Source organism: Vidua chalybeata, chromosome 13, assembly GCF_026979565.1.
Source record: "Vidua chalybeata isolate OUT-0048 chromosome 13, bVidCha1 merged haplotype, whole genome shotgun sequence".
Taxonomy (NCBI): Eukaryota; Metazoa; Chordata; class Aves; order Passeriformes; family Viduidae; genus Vidua; species Vidua chalybeata.
In genome coordinates, this window is record NC_071542.1 from 1,727,996 (window position 1) to 1,754,106 (window position 26,111).

Here is a 26,111-nt window from a genome sequence, read left to right on the forward strand (position 1 = left end):
TTTGGTGCCCATCAAAGGAAAACATCTCCTTGGCAAACATAGCAAAGCTATTCATCACCTTCAGAACCTCTCTTCCCACGCAGCAATTTTCAGTGCCTGCAAAGGAAAAGAAAATAACAATAAATGAGTGAGGCTCTTGGCTGTGCCTGCTGCAGCATCCCTGGATAGGGCTGCAGGACCTTCTCCAGCCCAGTGTGGAAGAGGACATTCCCCAGCCAACTGCTTGGATGTACAATCTGTCCTTTTCCATCCCTCTCTTACTGGGACACCAACGTTGGGGCTGACCCCAGTTCCCTGAGCAGGGTTTTTATTGTGGAAAGAGGGAAAGAGGGCTGGGAATGAGGAGGTGGTGGGATAAACCGTGCTGCCACTTCACGGAGAGGAGAGGAATGGCTGCTCAGGGCTTAGGGCTGAAATGACCCCCTGCCTTGCTCTTCCCCATCCCAACGCCACGTCCTCATCATGAAAACCTGTTAGAAGGAGGTTTACTCCTGGCTGAACCTCCCTCAGGGATATCTGATGCCATCTGATCCACAGCAGCTGGATCAGCCCTTCCCACAGGGAACCACAGCTTGGCCTCAGTTCAGCATCTGCCCCCGGGCTGGGGACTCCCCAGCCCCAGTTGGCAGCCAGCCTTGATGCCACCAAAGTTCCTGGGGACTTTCCAGGGCTTCCCAGCCTTTGGAAGGACTCACATTGCATCAGCCAGGCCTGGAGGAGATGCTCAGTGACACCCAGGGATCTCCTCCTCCTTCTCTTGGCTTTCAAAGCTTTTCCTGCTTTGTATGTTCTCCAGAAGGCCGCCAGATCTCCCTGGGGCACTCTTGGTGCCACTTGGATGGGGACCTCCTTGGATCAGACACTAAGAAAACAAAAATCCACAACTTTTTTGTCCTCAGGCAGGTAATTAGTGGCTTGGGCTTTGCCTACGCCAAGCCAGTGGCTCTGCAAGACATGACAGGTCCTGGGTTTTCCAGACTTTTCATCAGCTGGCCAGTGGCATACATAAATCCCAGCCCAGGAAAATCCTGGATGAGCCTTTGCTGTTCTCCAGAGTCCCAAATGCCAGCACTTTCTCATCAAAGCTCAGCACCAGCAGAAGAACTACACTCAGTGCAGGGTCCTACCTGCTCTCCAAAAGGTGATTCCCCACTCACAAGTCCAGCTTGGGCCTTCTAGCCCCAGCAGGACATTTCAGCCCCAAACAATGATGAATTTTTGGAGAAGCCTCCATTACCCAGCGTGGCTGTGGCCAGGTAATCCCATCACCACATCCTGACGCATCTTTTCCCCAACACCCTGCAGCAAAAGGGAAAAATCCCCCACAGCCTTTGGTCCTCCCATCCCACCACCTCAGGCCAGCACCAACTTGGAGGCTTCCTGACCTCCTTGGTGCTCCAAACATCTCATGGGGCTTAGTGGATGGCCTGGGGCTGGGTTGCTGTGTCCTGCTGGATTTGACTCCAAGGGATTGGGGATGGACTGAGGAGACAGCACAGGATGCTCTCACAGCCTCAAAGCTTGGAGACACCATCAAGACCTGGGATGGTTGTAAGTTGGTGCTTTCCCTAAAATCCCTATCATATCCCCACAAAAATGTGTGGGCAGCACATGGGGAAGTCCTTCTCCATGACAGCAGTTCAAAAGTCCAGAAGGAAAAAGAAATTCCAGAGGAGAAATCAATAAACTTCTCCTAAACGTGGTTTTAATTATCATTGTTGATGCAGACTTCAATGGAGGAAGGAGAGAGGAAGAGGTGAGGAGGAGGAGCAGAGGCTCTGATTTAGCTCTTTGCAATGTGTATTCGTCTGCATCCAGCAAAGATTGAAAAAAAAACCAAAAACCAAAAAAACCCAGATGTTAACACATTTTGCAACCCAAAAACCCATGGGGAAAAAAGCCCCAAATCCTCACATTCCTGCACAGACGTCCATCAGCTCCTCCCAAACACACGTGGCCACCGCTGACATCAGTTCCAGGAGAGCCGCAGGAGCTGGGAGGTGTTTTGGGGCCAACCTGCCTGTTTTGGAAACACCTTCCCCATTTCAAGGGCGGTAGCGCCAGCTCATCTCGGGCACGATCCCCTCCTTTATCTTCGGCTTCCCCATCGCCCCGAGCTGCTCCTCCCAAGGTCATCCCACTGATCCATCTGGGTGGCTGATCCAGATCTGCCCAGCCAGGAGCGCAGCTTCCCCTCTCCCCTCCAGGGATGGATGCCAGGCTGAGATAAAGATCCACTGGCTCCAGGGAGGGGGATGGAAAGAGGTTCTCCCATGCAAGCACGAGGCGGGGGGGATCATCTGCCATCAGGACACCCGCTGGGCCAAAGAGCCCCAGGGCACCTCGCGCCCATTGTCTGGGCACGCCTGGAAAGGGGGAAAGTAACAAAAACCGAGATAAAACTGTGAAAAAACACCAATCACTTGTTTTTTTTTAAAGTCTTCAGAGTTTATTAGTAATAGAATAGTTATAAAAAATAGTAATAAAATTAGAGTAATAAAAATTCGGACAATGAGGATTAGGACACTGCGAGACAATAAAAAGCAAAGCATTACGGACGTGCGGATGTTTTTGGGCACTGAGCTGCCAAAACCATGCCTTGTGAACAAAGGAATAGCCCTTAAAAGAAATAGCCTGTTGCATATTCATGTATCTCATACGTGATGCATAAATTCCTTGCAAATTAAGAATTTTTCTGGTTTTTGTCAACTTCTTCCCCTTAATCCTGGTGGTTCCATAGAGATGGAGAGAAGGTGAAAGAATGTTTGTCTTTTCCGATAAGGAGGCCGTAACTCTTTATATGCCCTGTCGCTGTAATCTCTCTGCAAAGAGTTGCTTGATTATATTTTATCCCTTTTCTTGAGCTAGTAAAAAATATCTTACATTGCACAGTTTCTATTTTAACATTATGTTACAACCTAAAACTATATTTAACACACTATTTAAGAGAATTAATACAGCATAACTTTCTATCATTACACATATAATATTCATTTTAATATTTGCAAAAAGCCAATCATAAAATATGCATTTTTCACAAAACCAAGAAAAAATTAGCATAAAATGTATACACAGCCAGGAGAGGAGGGTGAGAGAGAAGCTGTTGCACTTCTGCAGGTATTTCTAAAATGTCTCTCCAGAGCCATGGTAGGAGAAAGCTGATTTTCCTCCAAAATTTTGTGCAGGCTGAGGCCAGCAGAGAACCAAGACCAGTGGGAAAAACAAACCCAAACCCGTGGCGTTTTGCATCTCATCCTCTGCTGGGCCTGGCAGGATGCTCGGGAGAGAGAGCGAGCCTCAAATCCCGGCCCAGAAGGGTCCATCCCCACCATCTCCTGATTTCCACAAGGGAAGAGGAGATGCTGGCACGGTGGAACCTCAGCTGGAGCATCCCACCGGCACACCTGGGTGCCACGGGAGAGCTGCTGGCTCCGGGAGGATGGGAAGGGGTCATGGGGAGGAGCCGGAGCCGAAGGACAGCCTCATGCCCGGCACTGGCCGGGTCGGGACGCGGCCGGCCAGGATTTTCAGCAGCTGAGTGAGCCAGCAAAGCAAACAAGAGAAAAGAGCTCCCGAGTCATGTAAACAAACAACCAATTAAGAGATGAAATAAATCTCTCAGGTACATAACCTTTCTATTTAAACACTCTAGGTCTAGAAATGTTCCAGCGCATCTGACCCAGCTTCGCCTGTGATCTCCCTGCCGAGCTCCCGCAGGATGAAAGGGGCTGGGTTTCAGGGAGTGACTTTTCTTCTGCCTCTCCCCCCACCTAATTATATTATCCTTTCCTTCTTGTGTTGGTTTGTTTCAGAGGGAAAGCCCCCAGATGCTTCCTTCCACATCCCCTCCTCAGCACAGAGCAGGACCTGCCTCCCTCCCCATCCCTGGAACAGGACTGCCTGCATTGACCTGTTAATTATGGAATTTAAGGCCGGTATAGAGGAAACGGGCTAAATCGACCCAGCAGCATTAAAAGAGCAGAGGGAAGAGAAAAAACAGACTTTAAAAGGAAGGCAGACAGCCCTGGGAGAATTCTGGGCGAGAATGAGGATGCTTCTTCCACAGCAGGACAAGGCACAGAGGCTTAAGTGGGTTAAACCCAATGGCTGTGTGTGGGAGTGGTGTTAATTTTACTGGGGTTTCTGTCCCCTGCAGCTCAGGGGACCCTCGGCCAGCTCCCTCCTTGGAGCATCCAACACCCCACGAGCTGCCAGATGTCCTGCCCGCTCTGGGGCTTCCCTGTGCAGCCACTGCTGATTCAGGACAGCGAGGGACTCACCCTGCTGGCTTCAGCACAACCTCTAATCCCAAGCTTAACTTTAAGCCCAGGTTTGGGGTCCCGCAGAGGACAGTAGTCACACAGCCCAGCCGAGGTTACCACTGAGTTATGCTGACTCTTTCCAGGGATGGGGTGGGGGGGTGCACTGTTGTAATTAGTGCTGACAAATTGCTTCAATCCACACACCTGCAGAATTTTGTTACTCAAAACTAAGCGTGGAGGCTGCAGGGATAAGGACCATTTAGACGAAGCATCACTAATTAGTTTTTGAGGAAGAAAACCCTTGCTTGATGTGAAAAATGCATATTATATGATTGACTCTTCACAAATGTTAAAATGAATACTATATGTGTATGTTGGAAAGTTATGCTGTATTAATCTCTTTTAAGTAGTGCTGTATTAATCTTTTTTAAGTAGTGTGGCAAATAGAGTTTTTAGGCTATAGCATAATATTAAAATAAAAACTATGTGATGCAAGATACTTTTCATAACTAGTGCAAGAAATTTAAAAGATAATCAATTCACATTATCCTATTTGGATAGAGATATCAGCAACAAGACACCAAGATACCAAGAAAAGAATTATTGCCTCCTTATCGGGAATGCTCAGACTTTGAGGAGCCAAGAAAATTGATTTACAAGATGAGGGGGGAAGCTGAAATTAAGCAGAAACACCCTCGTTGGAAAAGAATGTTTGAATCATGTATGAGATATATGAATATGCAATAGGCTATTGTTTTTAAGGGGTAATCCTTTGTTAGCCAGGTGTGCTTTGGGGCAGAGTGCAAAGCACCTGGATGTCTAAAATTCTTTGCTTTTTATTGTCTCTTATTGTCCTAATTTTTATTACTATTTTCATTACTATTAAACTTCTAAAATGTTAACACAAGTGAATGGCGTTTTTCACACTTGACACCAGACTAAGGAGCTCTTTCAACGCTTGGTGATGGTGTTCCATGTTAAAAAGGCTTTTACTGAAGTGCTTGATGTACCCCAACACCCCACTCTGCCCCACCAGCAGGTGCACAGTCCTGCAGAAAACATTTGGGGACAGACACCACGTATTTGTGAGTCTGCTTAAAAGACTAAAACACCTCCTTATTTGGAGGCCAAACATGCAGACACAGCCCATGTGCCATGGGATAGAAAGGGGATGGAGAGGGATGATGCAGCTTGGATATATCTGCATCCCTGGCAGGGAACAGTCCCCAAAACTCAGCAGATCAGGAATGCTGGGTGACCCCCCCAAACCCCACCATGCAGGGATGCTGGGTGACTCCCCCCAAACCCCACCATGCAGGGATGCTGGGTGACCCCAAAACCCCACCATGCAGAGATGCTGGGTGACTCCCCCCAAACCCCACCATGCAGGGATGCTGGGTGACCCCCCCAAACCCCACCATGCAGGGATGCTGGGTGACCCCCCCAAACCCCACCATGCAGGGATGCTGGGTGACCCCCCCAAACCCCACCATGCAGGGATGCTGGGTGACCCCCCACAAACCCCATCATGCAGGGATGCTGGGTGACCCCCACAAACCCCATCATGCAGGGATGCTGGGTGACCCCCACAAACCCCATCATGCAGGGATGCTGGGTGACTCCCCCCAAACCCCACCATGCAGGGATGCTGGGTGACCCCCCCAAACCCCACCATGCAGGGATGCTGGGTGACCCCCCACAAACCCCATCATGCAGGGATGCTGGGTGACCCCCACAAACCCCATCATGCAGGGATGCTGGGTGACCCCCACAAACCCCATCATGCAGGGATGCTGGGTGACCCCCACAAACCCCATCATGCAGGGATGCTGGGTGACTCCCCCCAAACCCCACCATGCAGGGATGCTGGGTGACCCCCCACAAACCCCATCATGCAGGGATGCTGGGTGACCCCCACAAACCCCATCATGCAGGGATGCTGGGTGACCCCCACAAACCCCACCATGCAGGGATCCTGGGTGGCCCCCCCAGAAGGGTGACCTCCCCCAAACCCCACCATGAAGGGATGCTCAGCAGTCCCCAAACTCCAAACTCTGATGGCACATGTGGCACTCACCTCCAGTGACAACCCCACCCACCCCAGGGTGGAATTTATGAGCAAAGACAGGAACGGGGTTAAAAATAGCCCGAAGCCAAGAAAACCTGCACAGACAAGGAAGTGAGAGCCCCAAAGATAGTGCTCCCACTCTTTCACATCTGAGCTTTCAGTAATCACAGCTGCTTTCACTTCCCCTTCGCCCTCTGCCTGTTCCTCCACTACTGGGTTTTGGTTCCTCTCCGCTCCCCCATCACCCTCCCCTTTCGGAGGCCAACCCTTCAAAGCACTTCAGCTTTTATTTCCCTGGGGCGCTGCCAGTTCCCATGTCCCGGCTCTGGCACGACAGTGCCCTCCGAGGAGCTGGGGATGTGACAGGGATGTGAAGCGATGTCCCTTCCCTGCAGTGATCCAGCTTGGATGGGTGCTCTGGGAGAGGATGGATGCTGGGTCAGGGGAGGGAGACAAGGGTGAGGAGAAAAAAGCAGAGCAGCTGGAGCTCTCTTTCTCCATGGCTTTTCCCAGGTATTTGACTTCCAACACAGCCCCAGCAGACCCAACAATTTAATGATGATTATTTTTAAAGAGCCGGCACAGAGAGGCGGTGCTGGAGGGACGCGCTGGGCTTTGTTCTGCTTTGCAGCGGGAGTGCCGCTGCGTGCAAGCGCTGACGGAGGGTCAATATTGACTTTGTGCTGAGGCAACTGGCGGGCTTCACGGGCTGCAGGCATTTGGGTGCTCCAGCTGCACCCTGCCCGCACCTCAGCAGCTTTTTTTCCCCGGCACCAAGAGCGATTTCCTATCAATGAAAAACGCTGCTGTAAATAACATCCACCCAGAACATCTCAGAGCAGACTCACCCCGAGGGTATGCAGGATACGGACTCCCTGGGGATGCTGCAAGAGCAGGAGCTCCCCGCCCTCAGGAAGGATATTCTGGATGGGAACAAGGGGCAGAGGTCTGCCTGTGCGTGCCTTGGCACATTCCAGAGCTGGAATTCCTTCTGATAATGGTCGTGTTCTCTCACCACAGCCAGATTTTGCTGCCTTTATAAAGGGGCTGTGTTTGCCAGGATGGCAAACGTGGTGTGTTTGCACAGGAGGCAGCAAGAACCAGGTCAGGGCTTCCCCTGCCACCCTCATTCCCACTGGTGAAGGAAACCTCGGCATGGCATCGGCTGCCCAAGCCATGTGCCCAGCACGGCGCTGCCCAGCAGAGCAGGGGGATGAAGGGACAATGCTTCCCTTGCCTGCCACTCACACAGGAGCTTGCTTTGGGATGGCTGGCGTGGCTCCCAGACCCCAAGCTGGGTCCTGGTCCTCGGGGAAGCACAGCAGTGCTCTGGAGCCTCGGGAGCACAGTCAGCCCTGTGCAAACACAGCAGCTTGGGCCATCAGTTATCCCCAGTTGGGAAGTTTGGCTGACCCACGTCCGTGGAGTTTATCTGGAGCCATCCCATGGCCTCAGAGCTGCAGTGTAGTTGGGGGACAAGATCCCCTGAAGCAGGGATGGGAGGCTTTCAGCTATTTTTTCAGGCACATGTTCTCATCTTGTCCCTTTTTACGCCTGATCCTCTCTCCCAGGGCTTTTGCCAGCCACATTCCTTCAGGTTGACGTGGCTTTTCTCTCCTCCCTCATTCTTATCACCCTGGAGTTCATGAATCATATTTCTTTAAAACTATAAACCACCCAAGCACCCCATGGAAATCAAGCGAGACAGAGCAGAGCCAGGCCCGGGGGCTCAGGCTGCACTTGGGGGTACAGCTCTCCTGAGGAAAGGCTCTTCCAGCCATCCAAGGAGCCACGGAGGAATAAATCCCTTTTACAAAGCTTTTATCGCTGTGCTAGCCCTCCCCAAGCTTGTTTTGGCACTGCCTCTCCTGGCACGCTCACCCATTGCTGGAAGAAGGATGGGGCAGGGGGGATTTTTGAATACTCCTGTGGGACCAGGGGGACAAAGGGTCACTGGGGTGCTCTCCCCCCACTGCTGGCAGTGGCCAACGATGACCTGCCAGGGGTTGAATGCCATGGGACAGGGGATTGGGAGCACCCAGGCACTTCCTGATTTCAGACTGAGGGTCTGAAAATTTGGGGTCATACTTGCTAGAGCCTGATTTTAAGCCTCATTTTAGGAGTCTCCATGCAGAGCTCATTTCCCATTAGGATCCCAGGAGCCTGTGGTCAAGAGTATATTAAATTTATCTTTACTGTGATGACTAAAGTGACCTTTATTCCTCATCTCCCTGGACAGCACAAAGGCTTTTTGATCATTCCATCCCCTTTATCCCGCTTTCCTTGGAATCAGAAGAGTGAGGTACAGCACCAAAGGCAGCATTCCCAGAGAAAAAAACTCCATCTCCATGTAAAGGACAACACGAGATCCCATGAATAAAACCTCAGGGTGAGACCTTGCAGGGAACTGCCCCATCACTTTACTTCAGTCCCCACTGCATCTCTGAATATCCCAGCTCCAGGGAATTCAAGCTCTAATTAAGCTCAATTACTCCTGGAAACAATTTTTCAAGCACCCACGGAGGCAGGTGGCCAGGGGAAGAACCCTGCACCTGCAAGTTTTAATTGGGAGGTTGCCCCACCAAAGTTAAGCTATCTGTGTTGCTGGTGCCAAGGAGTCTGTGCCCAGCCCTGCTGGGTCTTTTGGCAAGCACCTTACCACCAGTCAGGGTCATGCAGCTGCTTCCCAGCATCTCCCAAGTCAGGAGGGCTGGCCAGACAAAAAAGTTAAGCACATGGAAAGCAAAACATGAGGGCAGAGGTTGGAACCACCGCTATCCCTTTGGATCATTTCCCTTTCCCACTGTCACTGCAATCTTACAGGAGGAAGATTTGTATCTCATGGTGGTGTTTTGAACCCTACCAGAGCAAGGAAAGGAAAAAACCTACCAACACCTCCTGTTCTCACTTGCCACCGCTGATCTGTCACCCTGTGGCAACCCCTGGCCTCCCCCAGTGCCTGGCTGGGCTGTGGTTGGGGACAAACCCACTTCCTGCCACCTCACGTGCTTTGGGGATCTGGAGTGGGCGGCATCCCCACGCCCGGGGTGGGCGGGTGCCAAATCCGGAGCCCCGGGGTGCAAAGCCACTGCAGCAGGTGCATCACAGAGACACCACTGCTCAAAGTCTAAATATGGGGAGGTTTTGTCACTTTTTTCAGATGTTCTTTTCCTGCTGTGGGCTCCCAAAATGGAGGAGTGGCATGGGACAAGCACGTGAGATGATGCAATTCCCATCCCAGGTCAGGCTGGGGAGCCAACTCCTGATCAAAGCCAGACCAAAACAGCACCACAGCACCTCTATCTTCCTCCAGTGCTCCCCAAATCCAAGCAGCAAAGGGATCCCAACAAGTTTGGGATGGGAGGGAAGCAGCCAGAGCCAGGGATGCTGAGAGGCACGTGCAAGCCCAGGAAAGGAGGTGGGCTGCTGCCGTCGCTCAGCTTTTGTCCTGGCTCTTTATCACTCCCAAGCCATGCTGAGAGAAACAGTTTTAAACGGGATGAATGAAATTGCAATGCAGCAGGATTCATGGGAGTGCTGCCTCAGTCATCCAAGAGTTTCATGGGAAAGTGAAACAAAAAATCAGCGTGTGGCTCAAAAAGAAGAGCTGAAGGAAAAGAAAAAGCTCATGGGAAGTGTGAACCTGGGTCACGCACAGAGCTTCAAGGGATGGAGGTGGAAGCCTGAATGCCCTGAGGGATCCATCCCTCAGCACCTCCTGGTGACCTCACTGACTAAGGGAGATCCTGGCAGTGCCTATTCCCCAAGCTGGCACAGAGCCCTGGTTTGGAATCAGGTCCTTCATCACTACCCCAAGCCTCGTCCTAGAAAAGCACCGTCCCAAAGTCGCCTCCTCGAGCAGACAGGGCTTTCCCCAGCTCTACTCCTGCTCCTTTCCCACAGGGAGCAGCTCCTCCCCACGGGCTGCTGCACCATGTGGGGACCTGTACCTGTGCCAGGCTGGAAGCTGCTCCTGCCTCTCACAAGGAGCTTAACTGTTTCTTCTATTTGCCCTGAAGGAAAGGTGGTTTGGGCACAGGTTTATCCCAGCCTGGAAAGCTATCACAACCTGCTTGCAATGAAAAAATCACAGCAGTTGTGCAGAAGATCACTTGCCAACATTTCTGGAGCGGCTCAAGGCAGCAAAGCAGGCTTGGAAGAGAGGAAGGCTCTTATCAGGAATGTGGTGTTTTGTCCTGGGATAGAGGAATCTCTGTTGGATTTTCTGTGCTGCCAAGTCAGGGAGCAGGAGGAGGGATAAACAACTCCAGGCACAGGAGATAGCCAGGACAGAACCCCAAGGACAAGTGCCAGTCGTAGCGGCCAAAACACACATTGCCCTGTGAGCAGAAGGAACACCATTCACATCAAAACTCATGGAAGCCAGAAACATCTCTGCTACTGTCAGTGAGCTTAAGGGAAGGTCCTCTGAGAGACTGAGAGCTGGGAACATGAGCAAATGATGCAGGTCACTCCATAAATCCTGGCAAAATGCAGAAGTCACAGCCTCAACGCCACTACAGCCCTCTGTGTGAGCCACAAGCTCTGCTCACACCAGGATCCTTCTCAGAAATTGTGACTCCCTGGATTTCTGTCAGTGGAAGAGCCAAAACAGGGAAGGTTCAGAGGTTTTATTTGTGTGGGATGGGTAAGTTAAGTAAATCTAACCTAGTGACCTCTCCCCTCATGCACAGCAGGCTGGAGGTTTCCCTCACAGGCAGGGTGCACGTGCTGTACCGAAGGCCTCAAATTTGTTTGGGTTTAGTCAGAAATGAACTCTGTAGGTCAGCTGTGCTCTGCTAGAGCAGTATGTTCCACAGTTCCCATTCCCCTCAGGAGCAAGAGCGTGTTCCCAAGGAAAGGCTGGGCTGGGGGAGCCCTGCCTGGTCTGGCCCACAAGGGCACAGGATTTCCCAATTTATTCATGCCAGGCAGTTAATTTTCAAGCTGAAAAGGTGATCAAAGGAGAAGTTTCACTTCATTTCTATGGGAAACACACAGCCTTGGCTTTCCGTGAGGGCCTGGCCTGCTTGTTTCCTGCCTGGGGCACCCAGATGGGCAGCAGGCACCTTGGAATGAGGTTGATATCTGCATCCCTCTCCAGTTAACAGCTATGAAAGGGCAAAAGGACTGGAGAGTTCCTTTCAGTCAATTTTTCTCCATATCTGATAAAAAACCCTAAGCAGACATCACAACTTTAGCAAAGATACTGGCTTGGAACACTTCCCAAAGCAGTTACAAGAGGCAACTCATCAGGGGCAGGATTAAAAACTCCTTTTTATTAAATTCCCAGAGGGAAAATCTTTTTGGACAGTGACTCCTGCTGGGAGGAACATGCAGCCAGCCAGCTATGGACCAATATTTGGAGAGCAGGAATAGTCCAGGAGACACTTGCTAGAAGGGGCTGCAATTACCCCACACCAGAATTTGCAGGGCCTTTTCCTCTCTAGAACCACCTTCTGCAGCCTGCCCAGAACAGAGCAGGTGTGAAGCACTTGGGGCTGAGCAGCCTCAGGAACAGTTACTCCCAAAATACCACAGAGTTTTCCACACTAAAGCAGCACATTCTTGGCTCTGGTTTTGAAAGTCTGTGGTGAGGCACCACATTTCAGTTTGGCACCAGCTGGAAGACAACCCTTGGCTCCTTGTGTTGAAGAGCAGCTAAAGGTATGCATGCCATGGGTACCAGGGCAACTGAGCCCAACTTCCTGCTGGCTTTATCTCCAAACCATCAGGAAGGCACAAAACCATCATTTACATGCCAAAACATCAGCTCTGCCTTGGCACATCCCGTTCTTCAAGGATCCTTTTAACTCTTTCCACGATGGTCCACACTTCTGCCATGGCACCTCGGCCTGCAGAGCAAGAGCAAAACCACATGGTGAAATCCAGGGTGGAGGCAACCTAAAGAAAGTGTGTGGAGCAAAATTCCCTATCTCACCTCCTTTCTCCAGGGTATATTTCAATTCAAAATTGTGTCTTTTCAGCATCTTTCTGAAATAATCTTTGTCTATACAAAAGACTTGACAAATCCATACCATTCCCATGACTCTGCCTGAGAGACAGGACCTCCATTAGAGAAAGCTGTTGTGGATTCCCACCAGCCTGAATCCTGGGAGCAACTCTTGGAGAAGGCTGAGTGCTGGACAGAACAAAATGGAAAGGCTTTTCCTTTGGGCCTGGTTATCTGCCAGATGAACATCTAATGTATGTTGTGCTGCTGCTTTCCTTTGGATTGGTTTTTAACTCCGATTCAGAATTTTAAAGCCTGGGATGATTAAATCACCTTGTCTAACCTTCTGTGCTCAACTCAGCACTGGGAACTGAGGCCATTCACTCTTCTAATTTGCCTGGAGCTGAGGAAAGATGCTTCTCCCACAGGTATTTGTCTCTTTCGGAAGACTGAAAAGGAGTCTCTCTTGATATTTCGTCCTGCTGGCTAATTAATCTCATAACTTACTACTAAGCAGAAATTAGTTCTGAGATACGTCATTTTCCTCTTTTTCAGACCTGTAAACCCCAGGAGGTCTGGAGCATCCTGTGGACAAGCTGCAGACAGATTTGGACCCTTCTGCTCTCCTAAGCTCAGGGAGAAGAGCTGCAGCTGACAAGAGACACTCCCTCTGCATGGTTTGGCAGAGCTACACCTTTCCAGAACACTTCCAAGGCCTGCCTTCTTCCTCCACCACCCCCTACTCCAACACCTCTGGCAATTCAGTGCTGGATTTTTAGGTTTAGCAAAGCAACAGCACAGCACATGCCTACAGGTGGAAATCTGCCAGTGTGCCAGGCTCCAGAAATCCAGCCAAAGAAGACAATGGCGGTGTGGAAACTATCCAGTTAAGAAACTCAGTTTGGTATTCTTTTTTAGCTGGACTTTCTGTCTAAACCCACTCTTTACTAAGGGAGAAAAATTCATCAGGTAAAACTTGGGCGCAGTGAGGATCTGATGCATTTCAGGTGAGACCCAACCACATGGGGTGAGGAAGAGAAACCTCCTAGAGCAAAACAAACCACAACATCAAGAGACAAAACTGGTGCAAACTGAGTCTCTCCTGCACCACGTGTGAGCTTTGCTACGTGCCGCTTGTGTGGAAACCAGGGAAACCCCTGAAGTGGATGGAAGCCACAAAACCAAAATGAATGTGGAAGAGGCTGTGGGGTGAAAGGCCTGAGAAAAGGGGAAGGGGTGAAAAAAAGTCAGTTGTGGAGACTAGTTTGGTCTTCAGAGAGATGGAATCCATTAGTGCCATGCCAAAATCTCCCTACAGGCTGCCAGGAAAAGTGCTGCTGTTTGCCATCAGGAAGATCTTGTTGGGAATTGACTCACGAGCACAAGTGGAGTCCAGTCAGATGAGGCTGCTCCTGCCATCCCTGCATCCCTCTCCTCCAAGCTCCTTCAGGAGTTTGCTCTCACAACTGAGACAGCTGAGCTGGATATGAAGAAATTTGATGTCATCATGTCTAGAATCCCAGTGGAAGGCTAATCATCCAGGATACTTCAACTGATGTCTGAGTTACTTGACTACGCTTACCTAACTGTAAATATTTCTTAGATTTCAGTTCCGAAAGTACAAAACCATGGAGGCATTGCACCCACCTAAGGATTCCAAAACTAAGCCAGGCCTAGAATTTAACCACAAGGGACATTTTAACAGCCTGTCTTTCTCACAGACTGTTTATTGGACTGACAGGGTGGCTAAAATCCTGCTGGAGCCAGGGCTGTTACACAGAAATAGGTGCATAGTACTGTGCAGGCTGTGGCTGGAACTGGGGGACGTTTTATAGAGATTTGCCCAATGAAATTTTAATAAAAAAGCAAATACATTTATCCAAATGGTTTGTATCAAAACCCTTTCCAAAAGTCAAAATACCTCAATTTAAAGCAGCTATTAAAATTCAAATGAGACCATTATTTTTTAGCACTGCAAGCTGAATGTATTGTGGAGCACTTCCTCCACCCCCCTCTTTCACTTCACAGAACTCTGGTGTCAAAACCCCAAATCCAAGCTTGTTTGTGAAGCTAAAAAGTAACCCAGGCAACAACAACAACAAATGTTAAATGTGTGTCCAGCTACATCTGCAAAGGGCTTTTCTCACTGTCTTGGACAAGATTTAATCCCAGCGATAGAGCTGAGGAACTAAGGCACAATGAAAACAGCCCCCAGTCCCAGCAGAGAGCAAAGTCAGGACACCCAAATCCCAGGCTGGTAACACTCACCGCAGAACCTTCCTTCTTTTTGATCTACTCTCTTCCTAAGTGAGCATTTCTCTTCAATATCAGGCTCAGCTGGAAGCTCTTAAGGCTACTTAAAAATTAATGACAAGAGATAACACTGGGCAAAGCTTCAGCTTGTTTGTACAAACCGTGGCAGTTCAACATCTCCGTGGCCATACAGAAAAAGGCAGCACATCCCTCCAGGACGAGAGAGGAAAAGGGCAGGAGCCACAGAAAAGGACTGACCTTCATCTCCACACACAAGTTTCTTCACCACACAGGGGATCTCCGTGTAGCCAAAGCCCTTGAGCTGCTCCACCTGGCGAGCTGTGATGGGATGCTCCCACATGGCCGTGTTCATGGCTGGGCAGAAGAGCAGGGGTTTGCTCAGGTCCCACGCACGGATGACACAAGTCTGCAGGAGAAGCCATGGCAGGGCTTGGATTTCATCACTCCTTCCCATCCCTTTGCTGCACCTTTCCAGCCTGGCTGTTGTTTTGTCAGTGCAGCTGCACTAACCCATGGGCTGAGATGATTTTGTAGCACATTCCAGCCAAGCTCATCTCTGACAGGCAGGAAAGATGAGGGAGGCTACCCAGAGGATAAATCCCACCCTGCTCCAGCCAGCAGCCCAGGCTGGAGTAAACCAAGCTGGAACAGGATGTGTACAGACTGTGTGGGAGACAGAGAAGCCGAGAGGTGGCCACAGATCATACTGGCTACAAAGAAACCCCTGGGGCAACACTTCAGATAACAAAGCTGAACATTGAAAGTTGGCAATGAGTCTTCCTGACATGAAATGCCAGCTGGATCCTTAACTCCCTGCTAGGGAAGCAGGGCTGCTTCCAGGATACAACAGAGGAGAACACGAGCACATATGGGCTGCTGCAGGAGATGCTGGCAGGTTACAAGGCATCTGGCAGCTCCCGTGTGCTACAGGCAATCAAATCTGACTCCTCAGCATTTCCAGATAACCCAGGATCACCTCATCCCCTCGGAGAGGTAAATGCTGGTTGCTCTTAGTGCAGTGTCCATTGGATTCCCCAGTCCTTGCAGCATTTCAAACAAAGGAGCTTCCAAGGAGAGTCCTTACAGGAACCCTGCCCATCCTTTTTTATACCCTGTGACTTGAACCTTTCCCAGCCCAAGGAAATCTGATGGAATCTGTTCTGAACTGCCAACCAGCACCTCCAGCACTCACTTTCCTTTCCTGGAGCTGCCTCTTCCCTTCACAAAGCTCTCAAAGATTGGCAGGAGCCGGTGAAACCACACATCCCTGACATCCATCCTGAGCTCTTCCCTCAGCACACCCCCAAGGGACCCAGAAGGACAAGACATTGCTTGTCCCTCCCACAGCTCTTTCTGGCTTCTCTCAGATCCCCAGTGACCTGCTCTGGGTGGATTTTGTTCATTTATATGCACTTCTTACCCAAAAGGCTGTAGGTCATGCAGATCTGCAGCTTCCTGAGATCTTTCGTGTGGTTAATGCCTGGCCACAAAACATTCAGCCCTGCTGAAGGTCCCCAGCACCCAGCAAAGAAGCTCACTCCCTTTTAATACAGTTTCTGATTAGGCTGAAGAGCCTCAAGAGCCCTTTAAATACCAAAAAACAAACCTGAACAAGCAAAACCCTCTGTAGCTGAGGCTGGGAGGTAAGTGGGCATGAGCATGTTTGAAAGTCTGTGCTATGTTAGGTGAGGGAGGTGGTGAAGTAGCAGGAAGTAAACAGTTTTATCTGATCTCACAGGTGTCTTTCCAGATTGCATTGAAAAAAATGTAGTGGAACTCGAAAGGGAGTGAGCATGTGTTTGTGTTTATGAGTGACAGAGTGAGAGGATGGAGGCAGAAAGAAATACCACCCTCCAGAAAAAGCAGGGAAAACAAAGCAGGGACTGGGAAATGAGATGAGAGACAGAGAGCCGAGGAGTGGGAACAGATTAGGTCAGGGAAGGAACGAGAAGGAGCAGGGGAACCATGCTGGGGAAGAGAGAGACAAGCAGATGAAGGGGAAGCAGAATGTACAAATCTCACTGTTGGTGATGCTCCAGAAGCACTGAGATTCCATGGAGGCAAGGTCAGGAAGTCCTGAGGGGTGGCAGCAGTGGCAGGCAGAGCCTGGGTACTCACCAGCAGGTTGTCACAGATGCCATTGGCGACCTTTGCCAGCGTGTTGGCATCCAGAGGTGCCACCACCATGAGGTCAGCCCAGCGCCGGAGCTCAATGTGCAGGACGGGGTCCGAGCGGCCCTTCCACAGCTGCGGGGGAGACAAGGTGGGCAGCACCAAACCCTCACACACCTCCTCAATCCCACCCCAAGAAACACAATTCCGGATAGAATTCTATGGAATTATGCTTATGGAATTCAAGGGACGGCAGCGGATCAGCAGATGGGGGGATCCTTTCCCCACAAGACAGTTCACACGTCTGACAACCACAGGTTTCAACTCACAGCAAAGAGCTGTCCCCATCCACAGCATCCCTTAGCTTTGTAATTATTCCTAAGAGCGCCATCCTTCAGCCAGCTGAGCCAGGCAGGCCCAAACCAGGGGTAGATTTCCTGAGGAACCCACGTGATTTATAAGCTTCGCATCGAAGTGAAGCTGCCCACTGGCTTCTCACGAGGTACAGACCCCTAACTGAACAAGTCACTTTTAATTAGGATGCACAACCCTACTCACACTCAAAGCAGCAAAGGGAACCCTCCTAAGTACTGCAGGGAATGGTGTCCTGTTGCCTTTCTCCATGATGGATGAGGTTTATCCAGTTTGGCACTTCTCACATCTCTCAGCTCTTCGAACCACAGAACGGTTCGGGTTGGGAGGGACCTTAAAGCTCACCTTGTCCCATGGGCAGGGACAGCTTCCACTTGACCAGGTTGCTCCAAGGCCCATCCAACCTGAACACTCCCAGGGATGGGGCAGCCACAAATTCTCCTTGACTCTTTGAGTGATTATTTCTGTTTTCTCTAAAGCCCTGAATTGCTCAAGAGAACCCTGCTCTTAAGAGCTCAGTTACCTGGGAAAGAGTCCTGAGAAGCAGCAAACAGCATCAGGTGCCTATTCCCCAGAGGACACCCAACCACAGGCCAGCACAGGCTACGTCAGGGCCACAAACCGCTCCTCCTCTGAGTCACAGGAAGCCACAACAAAAAGGCAGCATCCGAAAAGCCAGGCCTTCCTGAACACCTTTCCCACCTCCTCCACTCATTTCTATTCTTTCTTGTCATTCTACTGTCAGAGGGAAGGACCTCACAAAGAGATGCTGAGCAGGCTGTCACAGTGAGCCCAGAGGAGGCCATCAAGCTGATCAGAGGGATGGAGTACCTCTCCCATGAGGAAAGGCTGAGAGAACTGGCAGTGTTCAGCCTGGAGAAGAGAAGGCTTTGGATGACCTAATTGTGTCTTTCTAGTGCCTGAAGGAGCCAACAAGATGGAGGGACGCTATTTGCAAGGGCCTGGAGCAACAGGACAAGGGGAAATGGCTTCCAGCTGCCAGAGGGCAGGGTTAGATGGGATACTGGAAGAAAATGTTCCCTGTGAGGGTGCTGAGGCCCTGGCACAGCTTGCCCAGAGAAGCTGTGGCTGCCTCATCTCTGGAAATGTTCCAGGCAAGGTTGGATGGGGCTTGGAGCAACCCGTGATGGTGGAAGTATCCTTGCCCATGGCAGAGGGTGAAACTGGAGGAGCTTTGAGGTCCCTTCCAACCCAAACCATTCTGTGATTATTTCCTACCACAAAGGCTCTGTGCTTGCTCTCCAGTGTGCCAGCAGACCTCAAAGCCTGACCTGCAGCTCTTCTGTCACCCCACTGAGGGCTCCTCAGAAATAACTGCCTGAGGCTGTAGCACCCTGGGATCCAGTAGGTATCCACCAATCCCTAAGACTAGCCAGGAAGTTTCCCAGCTGTTGCCATTGGCGTGTTTCTGTCCACTAAAAAGTGATGCTCATGTGTAAGCAGGAATAGGGGTAAGGAAAGAGCACCTTGTGCTCAGATCAGCACTGCAGAGCAGGGATGAAATGTATGGAAAAACAAATCTCGATGCTTGTACAATGAACCTCTTCGTTCTCAAGGAGTCTCAAAGTGTGTCAGTAAAACTGCAGTGAGGAGAAAAAGCCGTTTCACAGGGAGCAGAGATGTTCACAGCCCTGACAGCTGAGCTAAGGAGAATGAAGCTGCTGCCTGTGTGACAGGTATGACTCATGACAAGCACCAAACTTACTCACCATGGGTCTGCAGTGCTTGTCTTGACATTTCCTGACACTCCTCTCAGAGCAGCTGAGCCTAGGGTGGAGAGAGACCACTGCTACCCTCCCTGCCTGCTGCAGGACAAAATCCTGCAATGCATCAGGGCAGCCTCTCTCTTCCTCCTCCTTTACAGCACATTCTTCAAAAGCCACATTCCAAATATATTGTACTAGACCAAGGAGTGAGTCTTGGCTCAGGTTTAAAAGAGAACTAAGTGTGGTTTCTTGCAAGAAAACTGAAGAGGAATGCTTCTATTTGCAAGAACAACTCACCTGCCACTCCTCTTCATCACCATAGAGGGTCACAGGAATCTCCTGGGCATTGTAGAAATGTTTTGCTCTCTCAGTAGTGACCACCTTCACCTCGAGCTAAGCAGAAAGAAAAAGACCACTGGTTAGACTTGAGGACAATTCTGAAGGTTTTGTGGCTTCTCAGAGAGCCTCCTCTATTCACAGCTGAAAGGCCAGGCCACCACAGGCATCTGCAGCAGACAGAAACTCATTTCATGTCCACCTAAAACACCTTGGTCCTCACCTGCCAAGCAAAAGGGAAAACCTCTGTGGAGGTGAGTCCATAGCACAGGGTTTCTGTGCAGCAAACCAGTGGCTTCCACAAAGAGAGGCTGCATGACAAGTATGACTCATGACAAGCACCAAACTTCCTCACCATGGCTCTGCAGTGGCTGTCTTGACATTTCCTGACAATGAACACATGAGGGTTCTCTCTGAAATCTCAGATAAACCTGCAAAGCCACTGGAACCTTCATTTACTGGTGCCTACTGGGGAAAGCCTATCCCATCCTCCAGGTGTTTATCTGATACACACTTACAAAAGGTGCTCAGGTGAACCTCTCGTTTCCTCCTGCAGAAATCTTCCCAAGTGGAAAAGGGGCCTTTCCCCTGTTTTCTATGTGTCCTGCAGCTCTGATAAACGTTGCCAACAGCTCCTGCCACAGGCAGTGAACCAGAGGTGTCCTCCACATACCAGGGTCAGCCAGTGTCAGCTCTGCATGCCCTGACTGCCCATGTGGGACATGGAGCTGAATTCCCAGCTGCAATTCCTCCCAAGGGTGTTCCTTAAACTGGTCAACATCCAAACACACGGATGGAGCACTCTGAAGAATGGTAATGAGGAAGATGAACCTCAGGCTGCTGATTAGAGTGAAAAATAGCCCTTTTCCATGGTATTGACCACTGCCTGCTCCTTCCAGCAACTCCCAGGACCCACTGCATGGTTTTGTTGATCTGGCAGTGAGATGGGGAGAAATCAGCCCCACCAGCAGCGCCTTGCTGCTGGTAAACAGTGCCTTGAGGTAGAAAACCGATGAGGCACTGGGTGTGTGCACTCCTTGCTACAATCAACTGCTGGAAACCTCCAAGCTCCAAGAAGCTCTCTGCAGCAGCAGCAGTGATGTGACAGAGCACATGAATCCAGCTCCCAACACCATTTATTCCACTGGGAATGAGGCAGTGTTGGCTCCTTGCATCCTATGAGACTAGAACAGCTGGGAACAGTGGAAAATCCCAGCCTCAGCATGTTGTGGCCACTGGTAATTCCCCCATTTTTTGAAGGAAAAGTGACAGGATAACGCAGCTGCACGACACATTTTTGGTACTGTACATTTGCTTTTCTGCCTCTTCTAAATGTGTTTTTCTTGAAACACCCCTGACTGGGAATGACAGGTGTTGATAGTGTTTTTGAGCATGAAGATCACACTCACAGGCATTAGCTAAGTGTATTATTTCCATGCTAACCTCACCCCACAGGAAGCTGCTCAAGCCAAGCAGCAACACCCACAAAGGCGCTATTGCCGCTCTGCTGTGCCACAGGCCTGGGGAGAGGTGTTAACCTCAGTCTGCAAGAAAACTTATTTATTTATTTGAGTGGTTTAAAGGCCACTGTGCAGTTTGAAAGAGGATGGCTGCTCTCTGAAATGCTACCACTGAAAAAAAAAATTTATTTCTTCCAAGTATAAGCCCAGGACTAGGGAAGAGCTCTGACTGTCAAGCACTGCATTCTACCATTCCAGGCCAGAACATTCCAGAGGGATGTTCAAGGAGTCTAAGTGCCAGTGGCTGAAATCCCACCACCCCCCAGGAAAGTTGTTTTGTGAGTTAAATATTCTCCCTAATGAAGGTTTTCTGCTGGGGTGGGCTCCTGGTTCCCTCGTTCTCAGCAAGTCCTTCAAGTCCCTCCAGCTACACTGGGAAGAGGCCAGTGTTCTCAGGATTACTTCAGCCTACACAGTTTATTCTTTCTATTTACCTGGCACACCCTCTGTTTGCCTGTGGATATCTTCAACAGCAAAGGCAGTTTGGCCTCACTCAACCTCCCTCACTGGAGACAGTTTAGATTAGTTAAAGGTCTTTGGCTTAAGCCAAATCTCCAAAACAAACTTTATCATAAAGCTGCTCTCCTGTGCTCAGGCAACGCTGCTGGTCTCTGATAGAGGATTCTCCTGGCACAGCCCTTTCTACTCAGGGTAAGGAGGTGCACGTGGTTATTTTTTAATGGCCTTCCCAGTTCTGACAGCAAAATCTTTCCAGATAGCCTGAGTACATGAGCTCCTCTGTTAAACGGCACCTAAAAGCTGAGGCAGTGGCTGCCTGGCAGGTGTACAATGAAGTGACAGGGTGTGGTTAAAATCTGAAGTCCAGGTGACATCCTGGAGCCTCAAGAGCAAAAGATTTTGCCCACCAAAAAGCGTGTCCTTGCCTTTCTTTAACCTAGGATCACAGACTGGTTTGGATTGGAAAGGAAATTAAAGGTGTTCCAGTTCCACCCCCTGCCATGGGCAGGGACACCTTCCCCTAGCCCAGGGTGCTCCAAGCCCCGTCCAGGCTGGCCTTGGGCACTTCCAGGACAAGTCAAGGACAATTCAAGCAAAGGGCAGTGAGCTGTCACATCCACTGGCACCCTCGAGGAGGTGTTAAAGTTTAATGAGCAGCAAAAGCATTCTGCCAAGTCGTTCACCACAGACCGTTTCAGGCAAAACATCAATTTACACTAACCACTCTGGTTGCAAGCCTGTGACCACATCTCCTCTGGTATCACAACCGTATTCTGCTCCTGTCCTGCCTGCTTTGTAAAGTTCTGCTCCAGCAGTAAAGAAACACACGCAACAGCCTGGTGCAGGACTCAATAAACACCATGGGTAAGTTACACTGACTCAGCAGGCCTTGAAATCACAGCAGAAATGAGTAAATAACTTTGATTAATAAGCTTTTATAAACTACTGGATGTCTCATTTTTGCTTTTTCTGCCCTAAAACCAGTGGCCACAAAGTCTGCACTGGATGTCACAGACCTCTGGGGCTGCACAGAGCTGGAGTCCAGCTGTCTGCAGCTTTTAATTATGAAACAAACACTCACAGAGAAGCAAAGTGTTTGAGCCACCTTCCTACCACAGGCCATTTGCATTCTGCCTGCGACCTGCACAGAAGGATGTCCCAAGCTCCAGGAGCAAAGGAAAATGGACAATAGCCAAGCTAATCCAAGAGGGAGAGGATTAGAAGATCTCTATCTCTGGCTTTGGGCTGGTCACCCCATTCCCTGATGTCATTTTTTTTCCTTTGTCCTTCTTATTTCAGGCTGGGACCTTTGACCTCTCTAATCACATCAGGCTAAATCATAAATTAACTGAGGCCTCACTTTACCACACATGCTGAGCTCACCTCCAGCACCCTTTCCAGCTTGGATAACAACAGTAACCAGATAAACCAGCACCTCCTCTGCTTCTACTCAAGGTACCCACAAGGTACAGCCTCCCAAGTCATCCCAAAGGATATTCATGTAGCAATCTCATCAATAAATCTGCAGATTTCAGTGCACCTTCTTGCCCCTGCCACTTTTTTCTTCCACTGCTCCAAAATATTTCCTCCATTTCTAAAAAACTAAAAGTTTTCTATGTTTAACGTTATCCTACAGCAGAAAAGAGCACATTTCCCTCCCTGATCAGTCACCAGTGGCCCCTGCTGGGCACCTCTGTTACTCCAGACAACAAACAGTAAAGAAATATTACACAAACACATATAGCAGCTTGTGTTCTCCATTTCTGGTTTTACAAGGTCTGTTTTCCCTTTCTGGATCACATTTGGAAAAGCCATATCCCACCCATGAAAAACTGCAACACCCTGGAGATTTCAAATTTCAGAAGCATCACTTCCATCTGCAGCCACATCTGATAACTTGACTGACAAGGACAAACTCCAGGGGAAAAAAAAAAAAAAAACATCCAAAGCAAAGATGTTTTCAAGTATGAAATGGTAAGAAAGAAGAAAGGGAAAAAAAAAAGATTTTTTAAAAACAGGTGGAATCCTCCTCACAGAAATTTTTGAAGTAAGGGGCCTCAAGGAGGAACTTGTCATTTCAGCAGAAGCCACATGATCACTCCTCAGAACCAGGGTAACTCCAACTTTACAAAGCTCCACCAACAGCTTCACTCACCCCAGGGATTTTCAGCAATTCCGCGACCAGCAGGGGCAGCTTGAGGGCAGCCACGCTTCCAGTCACTCCCACCAGCACATGGAATCTTTCCTGTGCCACAGATGAGCTGTTTCCTGCAGCAATGCCTGCTTCTGGCAGGGAGATGGGCTCCATGCTCCAGTCCAGCTGTGCAGGCACAGGAAAACAAAGACACTGCACTAACAGAGCCTTCAAGCACAGCTCCAACCCCAACACATTCCTCAGGGGATCTCACCTGGACTCTGCAGGACCCAGAGGCAGCCAGAAAGATGGGATGACTCTGGCTCATGCCCCAAATGTCACTCATCCCACAGGGATTTCCAGCACCAGCAGAACTTTAAGGGCAGCTCAATGTTTAATTACATTTTTCTCTCAGATACTGGGAAACAGACACCTAAAACTTGAGCAGAGAGGCCACAAAAGCGCCCTGGTAAAGTTCATGCCCTCCAAAATTAAGACTCCCACATGTTGAACACGGTCCAGAATTTAGGGCAGGTAAATAAATCAATTTGGGATAAAATTTTACACCAAGTTCTCTAAAGGCAAACAAACCCCTGCTGAGTTGCTTTCCCTCTGTAATCTCTGGTGATTAATAAATGCACAGAGGTGTCTTAATAATTAAAAATGTGGGGCCTCTCTGCATGCACAACCAGCTTGTTTCTCACTCTGTTCCTAAATATTAACAGCAGCACTAGAAATAATTCCCTAGCAGCTCTAATTCTGCTTCCTCCTGGCCTTCCTATGCTGCTGCTGCACTGATAAAAACCAGAAATTATTTTTTTTTTGGTGGAGAAAACGACACAAGTGTCTCAAATATAATCAATTAATGATTAAGTAGCATAGAGCAAATTCAGTTCTTGAAAAATCACTGCAACCAGTGAAGTTTGTTCCATTTTAGTGATGTCCTTGCTGCTCAAACTGTTTGGAATCACTTTGGGTGGAAAGAAGAGGATGGGCACAGGCTGCCCTGATTTTTTGGGAGGAACTCGGAGGCTGGAGAGAAGAATTTCACAGGATCCCCGCCTGGTTTGGGTTGGAAGGGAAATTAAAATGACCAAATCCCACCCCCTGCCATGGGCAGGGACACCTTCCACTGAAAGCCCAATTTCAGCTCTGCTGATTAGCAAGGCTAATGAAGAGGTGAGGAAATGTAGCAGGACATTGGCTGAGAGATTTTAATGCTACCACCAGGCTCCACATATGTGAAAAATGTGAATATAGCCATATTCTATGGCTCTACGCAGATATTTGCTACATGTATCATGCTAGGTTGGAAAGTTATGCTGTATTAACATTTTAATACTAGAGTAAATGTAGTTTTGTAATTAAAATTAAGCTGTAGTAGTTAAAATAGAAACTATGTGTGTGAGATATTCTTTTTGTTAGCTCAAGAAAAGGAGAAGATAATCAAGAAATTCTTTGCACAGAGATAACAATTACAGAAACCCCTAAATTTTCCAGAGAAGAGGAATTTATGGCTTTCCTTAACAGAAACGAACTTCTTCAAGCCTGACTTGGACTCGAAGGCGCCTGGGGATTAACAGAAACTTTTGGACAAGTACCAGCCGAATTTCTTGTTTTAAATAAAATATATGCATAATCATGGAGTGTTTTGTATATGCAACAGGTTACCCCTCTTAAGGGGTAAATTCTCTTTTAACGGGGTCCTTTTCCTGGCTCATTTTTGTCCAGAAAGAGGTACCCAGCCCGGGCTGTAACTCTTTGCTGTTATTGTCTCGTTAATTGTCCTAACTCTAATTGTCTAACCTTTATTACTATACTTGCATTATTATTTTTATAACCATTTTATTTTTATTAAACGTCTATAATTTTTTAAAACAAGCGATTGGCGTTTATTACAACATAGTTATCTATATCTGATTAAAATCAGATTATTAGTATGATTATTTATAATTAATTAAAACTATGATCTACTTAAAGCATCCTTTGGATGTTTCCTAAACGTCGACAATTAATTCTGCTGAAGCATCCACTAATTAAAGCCTGGGTATTAAAACGTAAATTTTTAAGTAGGAAACTTTCAAAATGGCTATAAAGTAATGATAAAAAGGATAAAAATTACAAAATTAGGAAACAATTAAAATGGTAAAATAATGGTAAATACAGTAAAGCAATAGTAAAAAGGCGAAAATTTAAAATGGTACAAATGTAAAAATAGCGGCAAAAATTGCAAAATAGTGGTAAAAATTATAAAACAACAGCAAAGGATTATAGTAAAAGCTGCATGTATAATAATATATGTAATATAACGATAAAAAAGTGCTGGGCCGCGCTTTCCTCTTACCCAAACACAGCTGTGGGGAAGCAGCCACTAGAAAACAAGCAATATACAGGCCCTTAAGGGTTAATTAAATCGACTTCGAATGCGGTGGCGGTGCCGCAAACGGCTCCAAAAGGCCCCACGCCAGCACCGAGAAGGCCCGGGGGCCCCCGGAAGGTGACAAACAGCGCTGCGGTACCGCTCCAGGCGGGGCCGGGAGGGGAGCGGGGCCGTGAGGGCCGTGAGGGCCGTGAGGGCCGTGAGGGCCGTGAGGGGAGCGGGGCCGCGGCCCGCGGGCGGACCGGCAGTGAGGGCTGCCGGGAACGGGCGCACGCACGGCGCTGATTGGTGCGCGCTGCTCCCGCTCACAGCGCTGATTGGTGCGCGCTGCTCCCGCCCTCAGCGCTGATTGGTGCGCGCTGCTCCCGCCCTCGGCGCTGATTGGTGCGCGCTGCTCCCGCCCTCGGCGGTGATTGGTGCGCACTGCTCCCGCCCTCGGCGCTGATTGGTGCGGGCAGTGCGCGCGGCCGGCGGGAAGAAGGGGTGTTATGGCGGCCCCTCACGGCCCCGTCCC

At 49.3% G+C, this 26,111-nt stretch overlaps 1 protein-coding gene across 6 annotated transcripts; it reads right to left on the bottom strand.

Annotated features, from left to right (window-relative positions):
* Window positions 1–6: 6 nt before the first annotated feature.
* Window positions 7–25,795, bottom strand: PPCDC (phosphopantothenoylcysteine decarboxylase). Of its 6 annotated transcripts, none has more exons than XR_008433138.1 (8): window positions 25,562–25,795; window positions 23,492–23,656; window positions 23,239–23,403; window positions 19,066–19,161; window positions 16,676–16,804; window positions 14,795–14,963; window positions 696–862; window positions 7–96 (listed from the first exon to the last, which is right to left on the bottom strand). XR_008433138.1 is itself a non-coding variant. In XM_053954382.1 (7 exons), the coding sequence occupies exons 2-6, from the start codon at window positions 23,561–23,563 to the stop codon at window positions 725–727; spliced, it is 600 nt and encodes a 199-aa protein (XP_053810357.1). In that variant the 5' UTR covers window positions 23,564–23,656; window positions 25,562–25,795; the 3' UTR covers window positions 7–96; window positions 696–724. The 6 variants fall into 6 exon arrangements, 4 of the variants coding, with proteins under 4 accessions (XP_053810357.1, XP_053810355.1, XP_053810354.1 ...); XR_008433140.1 differs by lacking the exons at window positions 7–96; window positions 696–862 and adding exons at window positions 12,109–12,185; window positions 13,661–13,763; XM_053954382.1 differs by lacking the exon at window positions 14,795–14,963.
* Between the last annotated feature and the right edge of the window lie 316 nt (window positions 25,796–26,111).